The sequence below is a fragment of the Triticum urartu genome, chromosome 6 (genome assembly GCF_003073215.2).
Source record: "Triticum urartu cultivar G1812 chromosome 6, Tu2.1, whole genome shotgun sequence".
NCBI classification, from domain to species: domain Eukaryota; kingdom Viridiplantae; phylum Streptophyta; class Magnoliopsida; order Poales; family Poaceae; genus Triticum; species Triticum urartu.
The window spans coordinates 401,494,891-401,512,363 of NC_053027.1; the positions used below are offsets into that span (position 1 = coordinate 401,494,891).

Below are 17,473 nucleotides of genomic sequence, written 5' to 3' on the forward strand. Positions count from 1 at the left end.
TATCAGTAAGGACCCGCTCAAACGCATGCATTCAAAGTTGTCAATAGGGGGCAACTCAGATGTACAGGAGGCACCAGTCGACAATACTGCTGCTGCACCGTTGACCGCTCCCACCAACTATGATGCAAGTGGCAGACCATCTCCGCCGGCTGCAGATGTGCAGCCTACAACAACAGGCATCCGTACATCGGGGAGTGACGAGTCGGTATCTGCCAGGACAGCTGAAATACTGCCAACCCTTCTGGCAATGAAGGATGCTGCTGTGAGTCATGCCACCCCATCAGCAAGCGTTGAAGTGGACACTCCCGAGACGAACCTAGGCAAGGAAGATTCCCGCTCATCTGACACTGATTCCAAGCGCGTGCGCGGTGGCACTCCTGTGTCCACGACAGAAGCGGTCGAGGCGGCAGTTCACAAGGACATGCCATCTACAGGTGAGAGTCCTGGCACAACAGCTCCAGCTCCTGGCGGTGCAAATACTGCTAAGCCGACTGTTTCGCGTGTTGGTCTACCACCTAGGCGTCGTAGCCCCCGCAAGCAACCAACAGACATACCGAACGCACCGACAGTAGCCAGGAGCAAGAGAGACGAGTCTGGTTTTGTTCCTGCGTCCACACTGTTCCCGCCACCTGCCAAAAGCAATGTGACGGAGAAACCTGAAGACCGGAGCACAACTGATGCAGGTGTCAAGCCGGGCACGAGCGACGCAGGTGAACACCCGGAGCAGACTGTGCCTTTTCCTGCAGTGGAAATCTCCAGCATAAATCTGCGCACTTCCAGGCTCCCAGTCAACGTCGGTGTCCCCTACAGCCCAAACAAGAAGATTGTCATGAAAGCTACGGTTGATACCACTGACAACACGCCCCGCCCTGCAAATAAGGACGATCATTCTGCAGCGGCCGATTCAGATATGTTTGTTGATCCTTCACCCTTGGATTCTGCCCCGCAAGTCGTTCGTGGTCCGGCCAGCAGGAATGAGAGGCACCCAATGGCCTTTACCCCACCGAGTTTCAACCTTGGCATCAGTCAAAATCGACCGGTTGTGCAAGATCCTATGCCAGTTGCCTTTGCATTCCCAGGAGGCATGCCTGCAATGATGGCGCAGCCAATGGTTGAGGGCAGGAAGGCTGTCAAGTTTGCAGAGCCGATTGTGGCAGGTACACTTGCCATGTCCATATGATTTTTCTTGCACACGTCTGTGTAGTCTCACTGTTGTCCCAATCATATTTTTTGTTTTGGGGGGTTCTCACTTGTGATGGCAACTGACATGCGATTACATGGCAACTGGATTTGATGCACCGTGTCACCTACTTTTTTTTCTGCCATGCTGCATTTTACATTTGGGCAACCATGTGGCAACTGAAGTTGATTCAATATGGCAACCGTAGTCTCCGTAACATGGCAAACACAGTGCATCACACATGGCAACTGGAATTGATTCAACACCATGTCACCTGCATTTTTTTTGTTTCCATGCTGCATTTTTTCATAAAGCAATCACATGGCAAGTGCAGTTGACACAACATGGCAACTGTAGTTGCTGTGACATGGCAACTACATTCCAACTAGATGGCAACTACATTCCAACTACATGGCAACTGTAGTTGCTATGACATGGTCACTACAGCTGGATCACACATGGCAACTGCCCCACTTTTTCCTACCTACAACTCACATCATGCACCCCATCTTTTCTCACAATCCATCTGCTTTTGATTTCCTAGGTATCCTAACCCACTCTTTTTTTATCACTGCAGCCACACCCGAGGAGATTTCACCGTCTCTTGAAGAAACTTACGGCATGCTTGAGGAGGCAGCATTGCAGAGGAAGTCCTCACGAGGGCAAGGGCAATCAAGTTCCAACGTGCCTGCAGACACGGTATCTGAGGATACCATTAGGAGTGCCACTCCTGGTTCTGTGAGGCAGCAGAGGGTAGTGCACCCACCTCCCGCGGAAGACTACGAGCCCGAATTCAGGGCCACTAAAGAACAGACCCAGCTGTACGATATCGTCAAGCGGTTTGGAAATGCGAGGTCCAGCGGCAAGCACATGAAGGAGCTGAAAGCGTAAACGACCACACCCCATAACATCTCATTTTGCTTTGCTCCTTTTTTACCATTCACATCCTTCATACTTTCTATGTTATATTGTTTTAGTTCTTTCATAAATTTTTTTACTTAGTAGGCATGATCCTTCCATGTTATATTGTTTTCATACAGCTCATGTTTGGACAGAACCAAAGTCATTCAATGCGGAGCGACGTACGTCGACCTTGGTGATCTTGCTGAGTCCGTGAGGCCAAACGGCAAAATGTCGACGAACGTAGTTGCATGCGGTATTGACTACATCAACAACCACACCGATGTGTGCGCCGACAAGACAATCATGCATTACAGTGTGACCTGCAAAATATGGGACGGTGACTTCCACCACAAAATCCTGAGGAAGAACTTTGCCCAACACGATGATTTCAAGCTCACAATGAAGAAATATGTGAGTACTCCTTCAATGTCTGCACTTTTTTTTCACAAGGTGTGCTTTTTGTTGCCATCATATGCAGTTATGTTTTACGTGGCAGCTGTTTTCATGTGGCAACAGCTGCCGTGCACACTGACTTATTTGATTTTTGCATGCCGCGCAAACTATGTGGCAACTTGACAGTAAAATACATGGCATACTTTTGTTCACACATGGACGGCAACTTTATTTCAACTACCCCCACCCATAACCATTGTTTTTCTACGTGATTCTAATTCCTTTGTCCCTCTGCTGTTCTTTACGCGAACGCTGATTCTCATTTTCCTCACTTTTTTAAATGCAGGTCATGTTCCCCATGTTCCAGGAGCTTTCACCACATGACCCATACGACAAGTGTGGTCACCACTACGTGATCTGTCTTGACCTGAAGAACCAACGTGTTGAGGTGCTTGATTCAATCCGTTTGGAAGATGATGCAGACCTCACCACGCATGCTGAATTCTTCATTAAGAACCTCAAAGAGACATGGCACCGCCACTATGAACACTCAAAGGTCCAGATCAGTCATTTCCCGACTGAGTATGTGGCGACTACAAAGCAAGGGAACACGTAATTCCTTCCTCCCTTTTCGTCTACCATTTTACATCAATCCAATTCCTGTTTTGTTTGTCAGATCTAAAATTGAAGTCTGTCTTTTGTTACGTCTGAGCTCTTTGCGTGGTCACGTTACTCTTTTCCTCGTGCAGGACGGACTGTGGCTTTCACGCGCTGGAGTACCTTGCGAAGTGGGAAGGCAGAATTGTCCCCGCTATCACAGCTGCAACGGTCGTTGAGCTCCGGAAAATCCACACATGGAACTGGTTGACGAATGAAGATTTCAACAAGCGGGCGGGAGCACGCGAGTTTGTACAGGAAGCTGTCAAGAAAGTCACCAAGAAGTACAAGTGATCATGTGGCATTACAGACCGGACGCACACCTTACATTCTGTTGCCGAGGAATGTAAGGTATTATCTCGTTGTTTATCGTTGAAAACTATGTTTGTGTGCTATGTTGTGGCTACAACCCCGCGTAGGCTACTATGTAGTGGTGGTGTGCGAGTGACATTTGAATAGTTTCATGTAATATATGTGTGGACGTGAACCTGCTTTTAGGAGTAATTATTACAATGGTTTCGTCGTTTCTAGCACCGTTTTGATGCTTTGAACGCGTCTACGATGTTTTAAAAACGATGGCAAATGTAGTTCATCAGACATGGGTAGTGGAAGTCATTGTCGTTTTACATTTTTGGCTTTTTTGCTTCTTCATTTTCATCGGTAACTGCACGGGGGTAGGTTGATCATGCAGCCACAACGTTTTTGCTGGGGTTTATGCACGTTACGCTGTTTTCCAACTTGTTTCCCATACACTTGCACACAACACACTACGTGCCCGTAAACCGCGTCATTTTTGTCATGTGAATACATGCCATGCAGAGTCATCAGGAATACCATGGCATATGTCCAGTACATCTAACATGGCAGATACGGTACAAACAACATGGCAGCTCCAGCATAATTAACATGGCAACTACAGCACAACTAAGATGGCAGATCCAGTACAATTAACATGGCAGATCCACTACAACTAGCATGGCATATTCAGTACAAAACAGCATGGCATATTTAGCATAAATTAGCATGACATGTTTAGTATCAAAAATCATGGCATACTAACTACACATAACATGGCAAATTAAATGCATACATCATGGCAGATTAAGTACCCATAACATGGCAACTGCATTTAGCCATTCAATGAATTTTCCCTTGCACTTCTGATGCCCCTGAAGAGTTATTCCCCCAATTGTTTTAAAAAAGAATTCTCAACATGTAGGGTACAAAACAAAATGTCCACAACGCCAAAATTTTTGCTCATGGATTGGCCGCCCCTTTCTTCGTTTTCTTGTGTTTTGCTTGGATCTCCAATCCCGACTTGTACCTTATCTCTCTTAGACGCCCCTTTGTGATGGAACGGGGTGGGTTCCTGACCTGGGTCTGTGTGCTTGCTGTTCCAGATCCTATCTCCGAGTTTTCAGACGACGGCCCCGTGGATGAAGGCACGCTTGATGTGCGGGGGAACCGGTGTAAGGCTTCCTCGGCTTTCCTCTTCTTAATCTCATCAAGCTCTCTTTTGAGTGCTTTCCTGTGTTTTTCTGTGACTCTCGCTGTGTCATCACTCTTGCACGCTTCATCAATTAGCTCAGCATAGTTCTTTGTCAGCACAACGTGCCTTACGGCTTCCATGGTTGACTCTGGTCTCTCGTCATGCACAGCCAGAACTGCGTGTGTTGTTTGCGGCGCCAACGCATAGTCAGCGTCCCAAGTCCATTGCCGCCTTATGAAATGTCGGGGCATCCGTGTCACAGCGTTCACGTCCATTACTTTTAGTATGTGACAGCACACAATGTCGTCCCGTTCGAACTTGCAGCATTGGCAGTAGAACTCGCCTTCGCCTATCGAGGCTGTGACGAAGTAGTTCCTTCCTTTGTCCGGGTCTTCAGGTTCTGAATCTGACATGCCCAAAATAGAACACACCTTGAACGTACGTTCGTCCACCTGGAAAGCCATGAACATGCTGGCACGCTTTATTTCTTCCTGGAATCTGCATTTTTTGTGTGTTTTCTGTTAAACTATTGTGGGCTTTTTTCTTGCAGCACCTTATGTTGTCATGGAAAATAGATATACATTTTGTTTGAACATGGCAAACGTAATTCATTGAACATGGCAAATATAGTATGTTGAACATGGCAAATGCAGTACGCTATACATGGCAAATGCAGTACAATAGACATGGCAACTGCATTTTCAACAAACATGGAAGATGCATCTTATTTAAACATGGCAACTGCATTTTGTTAAACATGGCAACTAGAGTTTATTAAACATGGCAATTGCATTTCAGCAAACATGGCAGTTGCATTTTAGTAAACATGGCAATTGCATTTCAATAGACATGGCAACAACATAACATTTTCCATTTGACACTAGCATTTGCACACCAACATGTCCAGTTGAAGTACATTGCATTAAACATGGCAACTGCATTTTCATGACAACATTGAAACTGCATCCGGCTAAGCATGACAAACAGAATTTCTATTGAATATGACAACTGCATCTGAGTAAGCATGGCAAACAGTACTTTATTAAACATGGCAACCGCAAAATCATGGCAACTGCATCGCACTCTATAAGACACATACTGACTTGGTGCTTTTTCTGCAAATAAGACTGTAACGCAACTGACTTACTTGTTAAAGATCTTGTTGGTGTATATCTTGCTCATTTGCCTATCCATCGGTAAGTACGTTAGCAATTTTGGCTGCTTTAGCGCGGTGTTCGCTTCTTGCTGCAGCTCAGATCCCAGAATTTTTTGTTGCAAAGCTGTGTACTGTTTGGCAAACTGTAGCAATGAGTTGCCAGGACTGACGTACCGCTTCAAAACAGCATTGAATCCCTCGCTGCGCTGCGTAGTCTGCAGAAAGGGGAAGAAGCACTGCATGAAGTAGGCCGGCACCCAGTACATTCGCTTCTCCCACAGGCTTACAAGAGTCTCGTTGTCTTGGACTTGATGTGTTTCAGTCATGGCCAACCAGCTCCTTTCAAACTCCTCCACCGTCAAGCTATGGTCCACGCACAGTTCGAATGCCTTGTGCAGCTCTGGACAGTCAGCAAAGAACGGTCCTAGCGTCTCCTCAGCCTTCTTTATAATGTGCCACCTACAGTGCCTGTGCACTGCCAACGGAAAGACCTCCTCTATGCCTGCACGCATGCTGAAATCTTGGTCCGTTATTATGTTCATCGGAGCAAGTCCATCCATGCACTCCAAGAAGGTCTTGAACAGCCAAACGTACCCATCCGTGTCTTCGTTCCGGACGAGCCCGCAGCCGAACTGCAACGACTGATTGTGGTTATTTATCCCTATGAACGGAGCGCACGGCATCTTGTACATGTTGGTGAGGTACGTCGTGTCGAATGAAATGCAATCTCGGAAATGTTTGTAGGCTCTCCTTGCAGCACCATCCACCCAATACATGTTCCTGACACGGTCCTCATCGTCCAACCTTATCCTGTAGAAGAAATCTGCATCTTCTTTGGCTTTCTCATCGAAGTAGGCAATTGTGGCCTCTATGTCTGCCAACTTGCTCTCTCTACGGTACCTTGCCCGTAGGTTTGTGACGTCAGCTGGTATGTACGGCATGCTACTCAGAGTCCCCTTTTTGCTATGGATGAGAGATAGTATCTGCACCATTCTCGATGGACCGACGTTACAATCATGTAGCAGCTTTACGAATTGCCTTTCGACGGGGGTGAACCCTCTGTGGGCGGTCAGAAATTTCACCAGGTCGAACTTCTTTATCAGTTGGTGGTTGTGCTCGTCAAAATACTCATTGACCACCCACTGTGCTCCATCTACGTTTAGCTTACACCGGACAGGGCACTCAGTCTTCTGAATGATACCTCTCTTTCGTTCCGGAACGACAGGCGCATCGCCTTTCCCCTTCTTGTTCCTGCGTGCCTTGTGGCACCTCATCTCACCTCTGCTGTACTCGTCAGTTTTCTTAATTTTCCTACGGTACTCGGTGTTGACCGCAAACCCATGGAACTTTGCATATGTCTGGTAGTATTCCTTTGCTGCTTCGAATGACTCAAATCTCTGCCCAATGTACGGTGGCTGAGGCACCACGATCTCTGATTGCCCACCATCTTCATCCCCTTGCGTGTCGTCGTCAGTTTCATCGTTCACTTCAGTATGGGCGGCAGTCCCATATACATGAGAGTTGCCAGTGCTTGTGTTCAAAGGGGTGCTTGCCGGCATTGCTGGAATGATTGCCATTCCCGACTTTGACTCGAAATTGTTTGCGGCATGTTTGTCTGCTGTCTGGTGGAACGCGTCTTCCGTGCACTCAGAGCTCCCCGCAGTAGATGCGCCGGCGCCGCTGTGCATTGTAGTTGTAGGTTCTATAACAGGGAAAAACAGGTACGAGATTAAGAATTTTGTGTTGGATAACATGTGGATCGCAACGGATCACACCATCTTCGAGTGATTTTCCATGACATCTTTTACAGACAGCAAGCCGTCAGTCTGTTGGTGGTCATTTTTATGGCAGCTGTAGGTGTGCAGACATGGCACCTACTGTTCAACAAACATGGCAACCATTGTTTTGCCTACAAATAACTACAAATAGCAAATGTAGCGCTGTTTTTTGTGGTTCAGATATTTTCCCTCTACCTTGTTGTGCTGTATTTGACCATCGTGTGCGGTCTGTTACACCATAATGACGTGATCCACCAGGAATTTGCGAAGCTTGCCAGGAGACGTTTGCCGGGTCACCGCCAGCGTAATAACCTGCAATCATAGTAGTGGTTGGTCAAATCGCGGCAAACGCATTTCGTGCTAGCACGGCAACTGCAGTTGCCCTTATGTGGCAAATGCATTTTTGCTTGCATGGCAACTGAAGTTGCATCGGTAGGGCAATCGCAGTTTGTTATTAGATGGCAATTGCAGTTGTCATGAAATGGCAACTGCAGCTTTTCCTACATGGCAACTGCAGGTGTGCAGAGATGGCAAATGTTGTGTTTAATACATGGCAACCGTAGAAGACCAGTCATGGCAATTTTTGTAGTTGTCAACTACGCTCCTTGTGCTGACTGAGCATCCGCATCTTCACTATGTTTATGGACTCACCTGTGTACGACGTCGATGGCAGGTACATGGGTGCTGCCCGATTCCACATGCTGCACGAAGGCTCTGCATTTTACACCCGTGATAACTCGTGAGTCCTTTTGCCATCTTTTTTTCATGTTCATTTTTCATGTCCACAGCATTATGTGCTCTTTTTTCGTTTTTGCATTACCTTGATTAGCCATACTAACTAGTTGGAGTTGGCTGCCCGTACATTTGTCAGCGTTAGCGCCTTGTGAGTGCACTTGCCACGGGGCCCCCCTAAGAGTGTTCTGGTCATAAGAACCTGCAAGACAAATGACAATGCACGACATAAGTAGAATGTCATGTCCATCGTCGCGAAGATGGCAAATGTTTCTCTTCATTTTTTAGCACGCATCGTACCTACGCCTGCATACTGTTCTAGTAGCGGCAGCAACGGCCCTGCAGAGATGAGCTGACTGTACTCTGATGCATCGAAAGGTGGCGGCGTTTCTGGCCTTTGAGAACCCCAATCATCTGCACCATCTTCGTGATTCATTCTTTTCCGTGTCTCGCTTCTGTTCTGATGTGCTCTCAATCACTGGATGAACAAGAAGGCATCAACAATCCAAATTTTTTTTATCATTGTGCTGCTTGCATGTAGAAGTTAACACGTCAGTGCTATCACATTTTCATGCGTTGGCAACCAACATATCATGGCTAGTAGGACATGCACATCCACTATCCTTTTCTAAAATCTGGTGCTAGCTATCCGTTTGATTTGATGGCATCAGGCTCTACAATAGGATGGCAAGCAATAAGTTGACATGGTGGCAGTTGACGACAATGACAGGTGGCAACTGACGTTATACACCAATGGCAATTAATTTTCACACCCCCCATTATTCCAAATTTATCAATTCTCTCTCCCTTTTTATGGATTCCTGCACATCCATTTATTCACCAACTAGGAGCATCAACCTACTGAGAACTCACGGTTATCTCTAGCGTACTACATGGCAGATCTAGTGTATTCTGCTTGGCAACTGTGAAGTCACACAACGTATGTAGTGTTTTAACCCTGTAGGATGGATCTAGTTGCCAACTTTGTCGGTAATTTTGCAATTTTCTGCCCAGAAGGAGGATGAGAAACAGTAGGGAGATCGGGAGATTCACCTGCTTTTAGCTGGTCGGCTCTGGAGGGCGTTGTTGGAGTGGGGGTTGGGGGGGTGGGGGTGGGATGGGGTGGGGGGAGATAAGGGGTGTGGTTTGCGGTGGGAGCACCCTACAGATCCTCCCTGGTTGCCATGGCAACCAGAGATGGCCGGCGACGGAGGTCGGGGTTCGACAGGCGAGGGGCGAGGGCGCAGACGAGAGAGGGGACGGATTGGAGGCCGGGAACGGCTGGGTCGTGCGGGCAGCGGCTCGTCTGGCCCGGACGAGGCAGTGCGGGCGGGGTTGCCACGCACCGGACGTGCGGGCGCGCTTTTGTGCGCGCGGACGGGGTCGTGCGGGGCGGTTCCCGTCCATGCCACACGATGCGTGCGGGCGGGTCGTCCTCCACGCCACACGTGTGGCAGTTATCACCTCCCAAAAATATTTGGACAGCATACATTTTTCCTAAATGGCAGAATTGAGCATTTATTTCTTTCCAATATTGGAGACCCTCGCAATGTTATTATCCAAGAGCCTTGACCCTTGCAAAATCCCGTAGTAAATGGAGTGACAGCAGATGGTACCAATGCATACATTCATTGCGTCCAGCTAAATCCACCACCGGTGCATCCTCCCCTCCCTGTGCTACAAAACCCCAATCCGCCGCCGGCGCTTCCCCAGCCGGCATGGCGACGGGCGAGGAGGCGAGGGAGCGCGGCGCGGAGTCGGCGGAGATGGTGCCGTCGTGGCGCGAGCAGCTGACGGTCCGGGCCTTCGTGGTGAGCGCGCTCCTGGCCGTGCTCTTCAGCGTCATCGTCATGAAGCTGAGCCTCACGGCGGGGATCATCCCCTCGCTCAACATCTCCGCGGGGCTGCTTGGCTTCTTCTTCGCCCGTCTCTGGGCGGCCGCCGAGGCCAGGCTGGGCCTGCCCCGCCGCCCCTTCACGCGGCAGGAGAACACCGTCATCCAGACCTGCGTCGTCGCCGCCTACGGCATCGCCTTCAGCGGTAAGCGCGCGCGGCCGTTTTCTTTGCCGACTGTTTTCAATTACCCGTTCCTCTCCGTTTCGTGTGCTCTGCTGACCGGTGCGCAAGAGGCGCGCGCGTGCAGGTGGATTCGGCTCCTACATGTTTGCCATGAGCAGCAGGATCGCCGGCCAGGCGACGGAGGCGAATGACGCCATGAACGTCAAGGACCCCAGCTTGGGGTGGATGATCGGGTTCCTCTTCCTCGTTTGCTTCGTCGGCCTCTTCGCTCTGGTGCCCCTGAGAAAGGTAAATCAAATCAGGGGCTCTCCGCTAATTTGTGCCATTAATTCTCCATAAGGGAAGGTGTAAATCTGAATGGATTGCGTTGCGCGTGCAGGTCATGATCATCGACTACGGGCTGAGCTATCCGAGCGGCACCGCGACGGCGACCCTCATCAACGGATTCCACACTCCTCAGGGCGCCAAGGACGCAAAGTGCGTGCAGTCAGTGCGATCTTTGTTCTGTACATTTCGACTGACATAGAGATAGTGTAGGACATTGTATTGTATTGTTGTACCACTGGATCAGAAATTTCTTGTGTTGCTTTGTTCCAGGGAGCAGGTGAAGACTCTTGGCAGGTACTCCCTCTTCAGCTTCCTCTGGGGCTTCTTCAAGTGGTTCTACACCGCCGGCGACGACTGCGGCTTCGAGAGCTTCCCCTCGCTGGGCCTCGAGGCGTACGAGAGGAAGTTCTACTTCAGCTTCTCTCCGATCTACGTCGGGGTCGGGATGATCTGCCCCTACATCATAAACGTCTCCATTCTCCTCGGCGGCATCCTTTCGTGGGGACTGATGTGGCCCCTGATAGAGAAGAAGAAGGGGAGCTGGTACCCGGCCACCGCCAAGGGCTCCGACCTCCATGGGCTGCAAGGCTACAAGGTCTTCATATCCATCGCCATGATTCTTGGTGACGGCTTCTACAACTTCGTCAAAGTCAGCCTGAGGATGTCCACGGCATTCATGGCAGCAGCCAGGAGGAAGAGCACACTCCCGGTGTCCGGTTCCGGTGATGGCCCGGCGAGGTCCCTGGACGACGATGACTTGCGTCGCACCGAGTACTTCCTCAGGGACCAGATCCCGATGGGCGTGGCGCTGGCTGGGTACGTCGCCGTGGCAGCCGTCTCCGTCGGCGTCGTCCCCAAGATATTCCCGCAGCTGAAATGGTACTACATCCTGGCCGTCTACGGCATGGCGCCGGTGCTGGCCTTCTGCAACGCCTACGGGATGGGCCTCACCGACTGGTCCCTCGCCACGACCTACGGGAAGCTCGGCATCTTCGTCTTCGGCGCGTGGGCCGGCGCCTCGCACGGCGGCGTCATCGCGGGGCTGGCCGCGTGCGGCGTCATGATGACCATCGTCGCCACCGCCGCCGACCTCATGCAGGACTTCAAGACCGGGTACATGACCCTGGCGTCGCCGAGGTCCATGTTCATCAGCCAGGTCATAGGCACGGCCATGGGCTGCGTCATCGGGCCCTGCGTCTTCTGGCTCTTCTACAGGGCGTTCGACAACGTCGGGCTGAGCGGCAGCGACTACCCGGCGCCCTACGCCGTCGTGTACCGCAACATGGCCATCTTTGGCGTCCAGGGCTTCTCCTCCCTGCCCAAGCACTGCCTCACCCTGTGCTGCGTGGTGTTCGCCGCGGCGGTCGTCATCAACCTTGCGCGAGACCTGGCGCCAGAGAAGGTGTCGAGGTTCATGCCCGTCCCCATGGCCATGGCGATACCGTTCTACCTCGGGTCGTACTTCGCGATCGACATGTGCGTCGGCAGCGCGATACTGTTCGTGTGGGAGAGGGTGGATAAGGCCGGGGCGGACATGTTCGCGCGCTCGGTTGCTTCGGGCTTGATCTGTGGCGAGGGGATCTGGAGCATGCCGCAGTCGGTGCTGGCTCTGGCCAAGGTGCAGCCTCCGATCTGCATGAAGTTCCTGTCCAGATCCACGAATGCTAGAGTGGATGCCTTCATCCAAACCCTCTCGTCCAAGACATAGCATCCATGCATTCTCGTTTACCCAACTAGTAGTACTACTCAGCTTCGTGATCGTGCAACATTATATCGCTTTAATTGATTTAGTTTGTGCTGCTGGTTTGTCTGCGATTTTTTATAGAAGCTTCATCTAAATGGCAAGATCCAATGTCCTGAATTCATATATCTTGGTATGTCCAACTGACTGTCCCTAATGTTTGCTGATCTTCCATGAAGTATTTGGTATATCTACACAAAATAATTGATGACTAACCAACTCGTCGATAACAACTAGCTTACCTACATTGTTGCTCTCTAAAATTTAGCTCCGCTCTAAAAAACACAAGTTAGATGGGGTAGCTTCATAATATTCTGCTCCAAAGAAAATTAGAATGTGAGATACAACTCCCTGTTTTTCGTTAAGGTGCTCCAGAAACTCTAGTTAAATAGTCCTTATAGAGTTGGAGAGAAATTACCCATCATTACCACCGGTAAATGAATACCCTTTCTTTGTTTTCCCACATAATCCAACCAAATAGACCTTTCTCACAAAAAAAATCATTGTTGAAGCTGAAGTTAGCTGAAAGCTAAACATGATAAACTGTTATTTGCTGGAGCTGCAACTCCTGAGTGAAATTGCTTTAAAATGGATTTGATAGTGTGAAAGCTGATTTTGGTGTAGCGGAGTAGTCCCAAACAGGGCTTAAATGTTTTTTTTCTAATTATACAATCTCATTGGAAAACAAGAGTTATTTCTTGGCCTCTTTGGTCACACGAATTTTAGTGCAGCATGCTAGACGGTTTTTGAAATTATTTAGGAATTCCATTAACTCCTTGTATAATACTTCCTCTGTTTCTTTATATAAGGTGTATTTGTTTTTTATAATATTTTTTAATATAAGGTGTATTTCTTCTAATTTCTCATAATTTTATTTTTAGCCCTTTAAAAAAAGGATAGTATCTCTCCCCTAATTGCATGTATATCTCCTTGTAAAAAAGAAAAGGAAAGTATCTCTCTCTTGATTACGTATATTTCTTTCTTTCTTAGGCTAAATGATTTACTTGCCGATAATAAACTAATTAGCCAAGGGTAATTTCGTTCTAGATTGTCTATAATTATGTGTCTTAGTCATCATGCCGAAAATAATACTACTTACATGACAAAATGGAGGGAGTAACTAGTCTAAGCTTTTTCTTTGCCTAAATTCTAAAAAGTGCTTACGCACTAATTAGAAGAAACGAGCGGCCGGTCTTACACACGCATGCATGTAGTTTTATAGTCTAAATTTCGTCTTTATTCGTGACGTGGCATGTACTACTAGGATGGTCATATGGGCAAGACACCGCATTATTGCATGGATGCGCATGTCCATTTATCCGGGTTTTCAAATTTTTAAAAAGTCATATCTTTTAAACCGTGCTTTGGAATTTAGATCCGTTTTCACTATTGAAATCCTCTCGACGAGATCTTTGAAACTAGATCCCGCATGGGTATGTTTTGACGAAATTTTTTTGATACCAACTTTGACGCTATATTGTGCAACTCTATTACCACATGGTGCAACTTTAGTACCGAATTGTGCAACTTTTTTGAAAACCAAGTTTGTAGCTGCATGATCCAATTCTTTTGATATTGCAACAAAGAAACCATGACAACCAACTTTTTATGCCGTGCAACTAGTCTACTACCTCGGCCAACTATGTAGTGGTCGATATGTAACCCTTCCCCACTTTCCCTACCAATGGTTTGTGCAACTTAGTCTGTTGTTTACGCCAACTGCCTATTAGTCAATGTGCAACTCCTTCCCCTACCAACTTGTGGATACGTATTAGTTTTAGTTGGCGGGAGCAATAGACGGAGTTGCACATAGTTTGCTAGGCAGTTGGCCGGGGCAACACACGAAGTTGCACATCCACGAGTGATAGAAGAGAAAGTTGCACACATTGTTAGATAGTTGGCCATCGTAGCATATGAAGTTGCACATCTACTGCTAGGCAGTTGGCCGATGCAGTAAATAGTGAAAGCACATCCACGGGTAGGAGAAAAGTTGCACGTCAACTACTAGACAGTTGGCCTCGACAAGAGACGAAGTTGCACATCTCACTCCAAGTGGGTACTTTTGGGGGTGGAGGCGCCATTAGTAAAAACTGCACGTCCACATGGTAGGTGCGAAGTTGCACATCCATTATGGTTAGTTGCACATTGACTGCTAGATGGTTGCACAAAATATGTACTAAAATTGCACAAAAAATATTTCATAGAAACATACCCATGCGGGATCTAGTTTCGAAGAGCACGTCGCAAGGATTTCAAAGGTGAAAACGGATCTTAATTCGGATTCATGGTTTAAAAGTTATGGCTTTTCAAAAATTCATAAATCATGAATTAAATGCTAGAAAGTCATCCGCCCACACCATGCAGGAAAAAGCCAACAACCGAATACATGCATGTGGATCATTTAATGCCCTGTTAATGGGTTGTTTTTGTTTAGTCATTTGAGACAATAAAATCTTTTCTAATCAGATGGAGGAGACAAATACTTGCCAAAAAAGATCAAAGTTTTTTTTATTTTTGCCGGCTACTCTGGAACGTCAGGGAGCAGTCGGCCGCTGTGTAGACGCGTCCTTTTCTTTGAGATGTAGACCTCAAAACAAACATACTAAATATTCAAGTCCGATGGTAGTTATACTATTCCATTTCGTGTTTAAAAAATACTTTTCCATTTTGTCCAAAAAAATCAAAGGCAATTCTTTAAAATTAAATATAGTTTTTAAATATAAAAAGAAAACATGGTGTTCTCTTAAAAAAATGCATGCACATATATACCTAATAGATTCATCTCTACTATCTTATTTACCTTGACAATGCAGTCTATCCACATCATCAAGTAGGCCCACCATCTAAAAACGCTGTCCAACTAAGGCTGGTCATAGTGGGGAGTAACTTATAGGGTGTGTCTAGGATACATCTAGATGTGCTCTAGTTATTGCACATCTAAATGAGTGAATCAAGCATAAAGAGAAAAAAAAGAAAAAAAATATTCACACGAATCTTAATGTAAGATCAATGACATATGAGTGAATCAAGCATATGACACTAGTGTCGTGCATATGACACTAGTCTAAATTACTACCTCCATAATGCAAAGTATCTTAGTAGTAGTGTCATAGATTGTTTCATTTATTGCCTTATAGACTCATTTTACCTAGGGAAACGCTACGTTACAGTAACATATTATGTTACTCCAAACACCTCTCTCCTTATTAAATACTTGCCACATAAGCAAAATTATCCTGGGGTGTGTTAAGTTACTACCTAAGTTACCCCCACTATGGCTAGCCTAACTCTTCGTCCACATGCTATCACCTGCCATAAATAACCATTAATTATTTTTTTCATACACTCTCAAGCACTTTACTACCTCTCCCTCAGTTTATAGGGTGTGCGCGTGCCCTTAGGTCGTCAATTTGACCAACCTAATACAAGTCATATATTATAAAAAATATACCAATATAAACTTCAGATGTTCTATTTTCAAACCGTATAATTTTTGTGTTATATAGTTTATATTAAAGTGATAACATTGACAACCTAAATATATGCGTAGGACTTGTAAACCGAAACGGAGGTTGTATCTTAAGTTTCTTTTAAGTACTACTCCCTCTGTTCCAAATTACTCGTCACAGAAATGGATGTATCTATAACTAAAATACATCTAGATACATCCATACTTGTGACAAGTAATTCGTACGGAGGGAGTATTTGTATATGTCTTGAAGTCATCTGATTCACTCCAAAAATCCAACAACCATTTGGTTATACTTGTGACATCAAGTCTGACGAGAGTAATATTCTACAACTAATAACTCATTTATTTTGAGACCAACCCACTTCCTATCTAGGATTTTATTTACAAGGTCAGCAATACCCCCTGTGAATACTCCGCCAGTATGAAAAGTTCTTAATATTAGTTGAGTCTCTGGCTCCCTAATTGATTGACACCACTTAATCTTAATTTATTGTATCTTCTCGGAGTTTTCTCTCCGGAATTTATCTTTTATTATTTCAGTATATTACTTTATTTATACCTTTAATTGATGCGATCGTCTGATTCCGAAAGCCAAACGATCGTTTTTTCTGATTCCCATTCTCTTGCGCTTCCTGTCCATCTCTTTTGCTCCTCACATGCTATAAAATTCTTTTTTTTTGCGGGTGACATGCTACAAAATTCTTAACTGCCCCATCTCTGTTGTTCATGCCACGCTACAGTCAGAATACTTGTAGATTTAGCTGTTGCATGCGGTTGACTCCTTTTGACATTTTCTTGTGCTGCTCACTCCTCGTGCCCAGCTCTTTAGAGCAAGTGTAGTAGAGTCCTTACATCCTCAAACCCCTAAAAATAACTGCTTTTTTTTTTACAGTTTTTATCGAAAAAAAACCGTAGACTAGAACCTCTAAATCCTCAAATCCGTAAAAGAAATTAGAGGTCCAACTCTCAAACTGTTTCCCAACCTGTAGAAGTGAGGGTTGGGAGGAAAAACTCCCCCAACCCGCACTCCTCTTTCCTCTCGCGCGGGAGGGAAATTTCATCCCCGCCTCCCCGGCTCCTCCCGCCGTCTCGCCCCGCGCCGGCCATGGAGGCCTCCGCCGCCGCCGCGCCCTCGCCCGCCGCCACGCCCGCCCCGCCCGACTCGGGCCCCGCCCCCGCCCCCGCACCCGCACCCGCCCGTGGCCGACGTGGTGGCGGCGACCCACGTCGGGGCCAAGCGGCGGCGGGCGGGCCTCGCACCGCCTCCTCCCGCCTCCCCGGCTCCCGCCCCGGCCCCCGTCCCCGCCCCGGCGCCTGCCCCCAAGAAGAGTCGGTCGAAGGCGGCCTCCCGTGGGCCGCGAGGGGCTTCCTCCAAGGTCGTCGGCTCGTCCCCGGCCGTGAAAAAGCCGCGGAAGAAGCCCGCAGCCCCGCCCGCCACTGTCGCCGAACCTCCTCCCGCCGCGCACGAGGTGTTCGAGGAAATGGCAACCCCATCCTCGTTCATGGACCTCCTCCAAGACGCGGAGGTGGACCTCGGGGCTCCGCCTCTAAAACCCTTTACGGTTGGTGACGACTTGGAGGAAGATGAGGAGGATGAAGGGGGTGACGAGGAGGAGGTGGCCAAGA

The 17,473-nt window shown here is 47.6% G+C and overlaps 1 protein-coding gene across 1 annotated transcript; it reads left to right on the forward strand.

Annotated features, from left to right (window-relative positions):
• The first annotated feature begins 9,855 nt into the window (after positions 1-9,855).
• On the forward strand, positions 9,856-12,501 carry LOC125513777 (probable metal-nicotianamine transporter YSL12). Its single transcript, XM_048678966.1, has 4 exons — positions 9,856-10,328; positions 10,432-10,595; positions 10,687-10,784; positions 10,905-12,501. Exons 1-4 carry the CDS (start codon positions 10,007-10,009, stop codon positions 12,340-12,342), a joined length of 2,022 nt encoding a protein of 673 aa, XP_048534923.1. The 5' UTR covers positions 9,856-10,006; the 3' UTR covers positions 12,343-12,501.
• Positions 12,502-17,473: the final 4,972 nt, after the last annotated feature.

What these genes read in the sequence shown, in the direction of transcription:
- LOC125513777 (XM_048678966.1), top strand. Translation starts at nt 10,007, where the DNA reads ATGGCGACGGGCGAGGAGGCGAGGGAGCGCGGCGCGGAGTCGGCGGAG. An exon ending in CTACGGCATCGCCTTCAGCG is followed by an intron (nt 10,329 to 10,431) that starts GTAAGCGCGCGC and finishes GCGCGCGTGCAG; the next exon opens with GTGGATTCGGCTCCTACATG. An exon ending in CTCTGGTGCCCCTGAGAAAG is followed by an intron (nt 10,596 to 10,686) that starts GTAAATCAAATC and finishes TTGCGCGTGCAG; the next exon opens with GTCATGATCATCGACTACGG.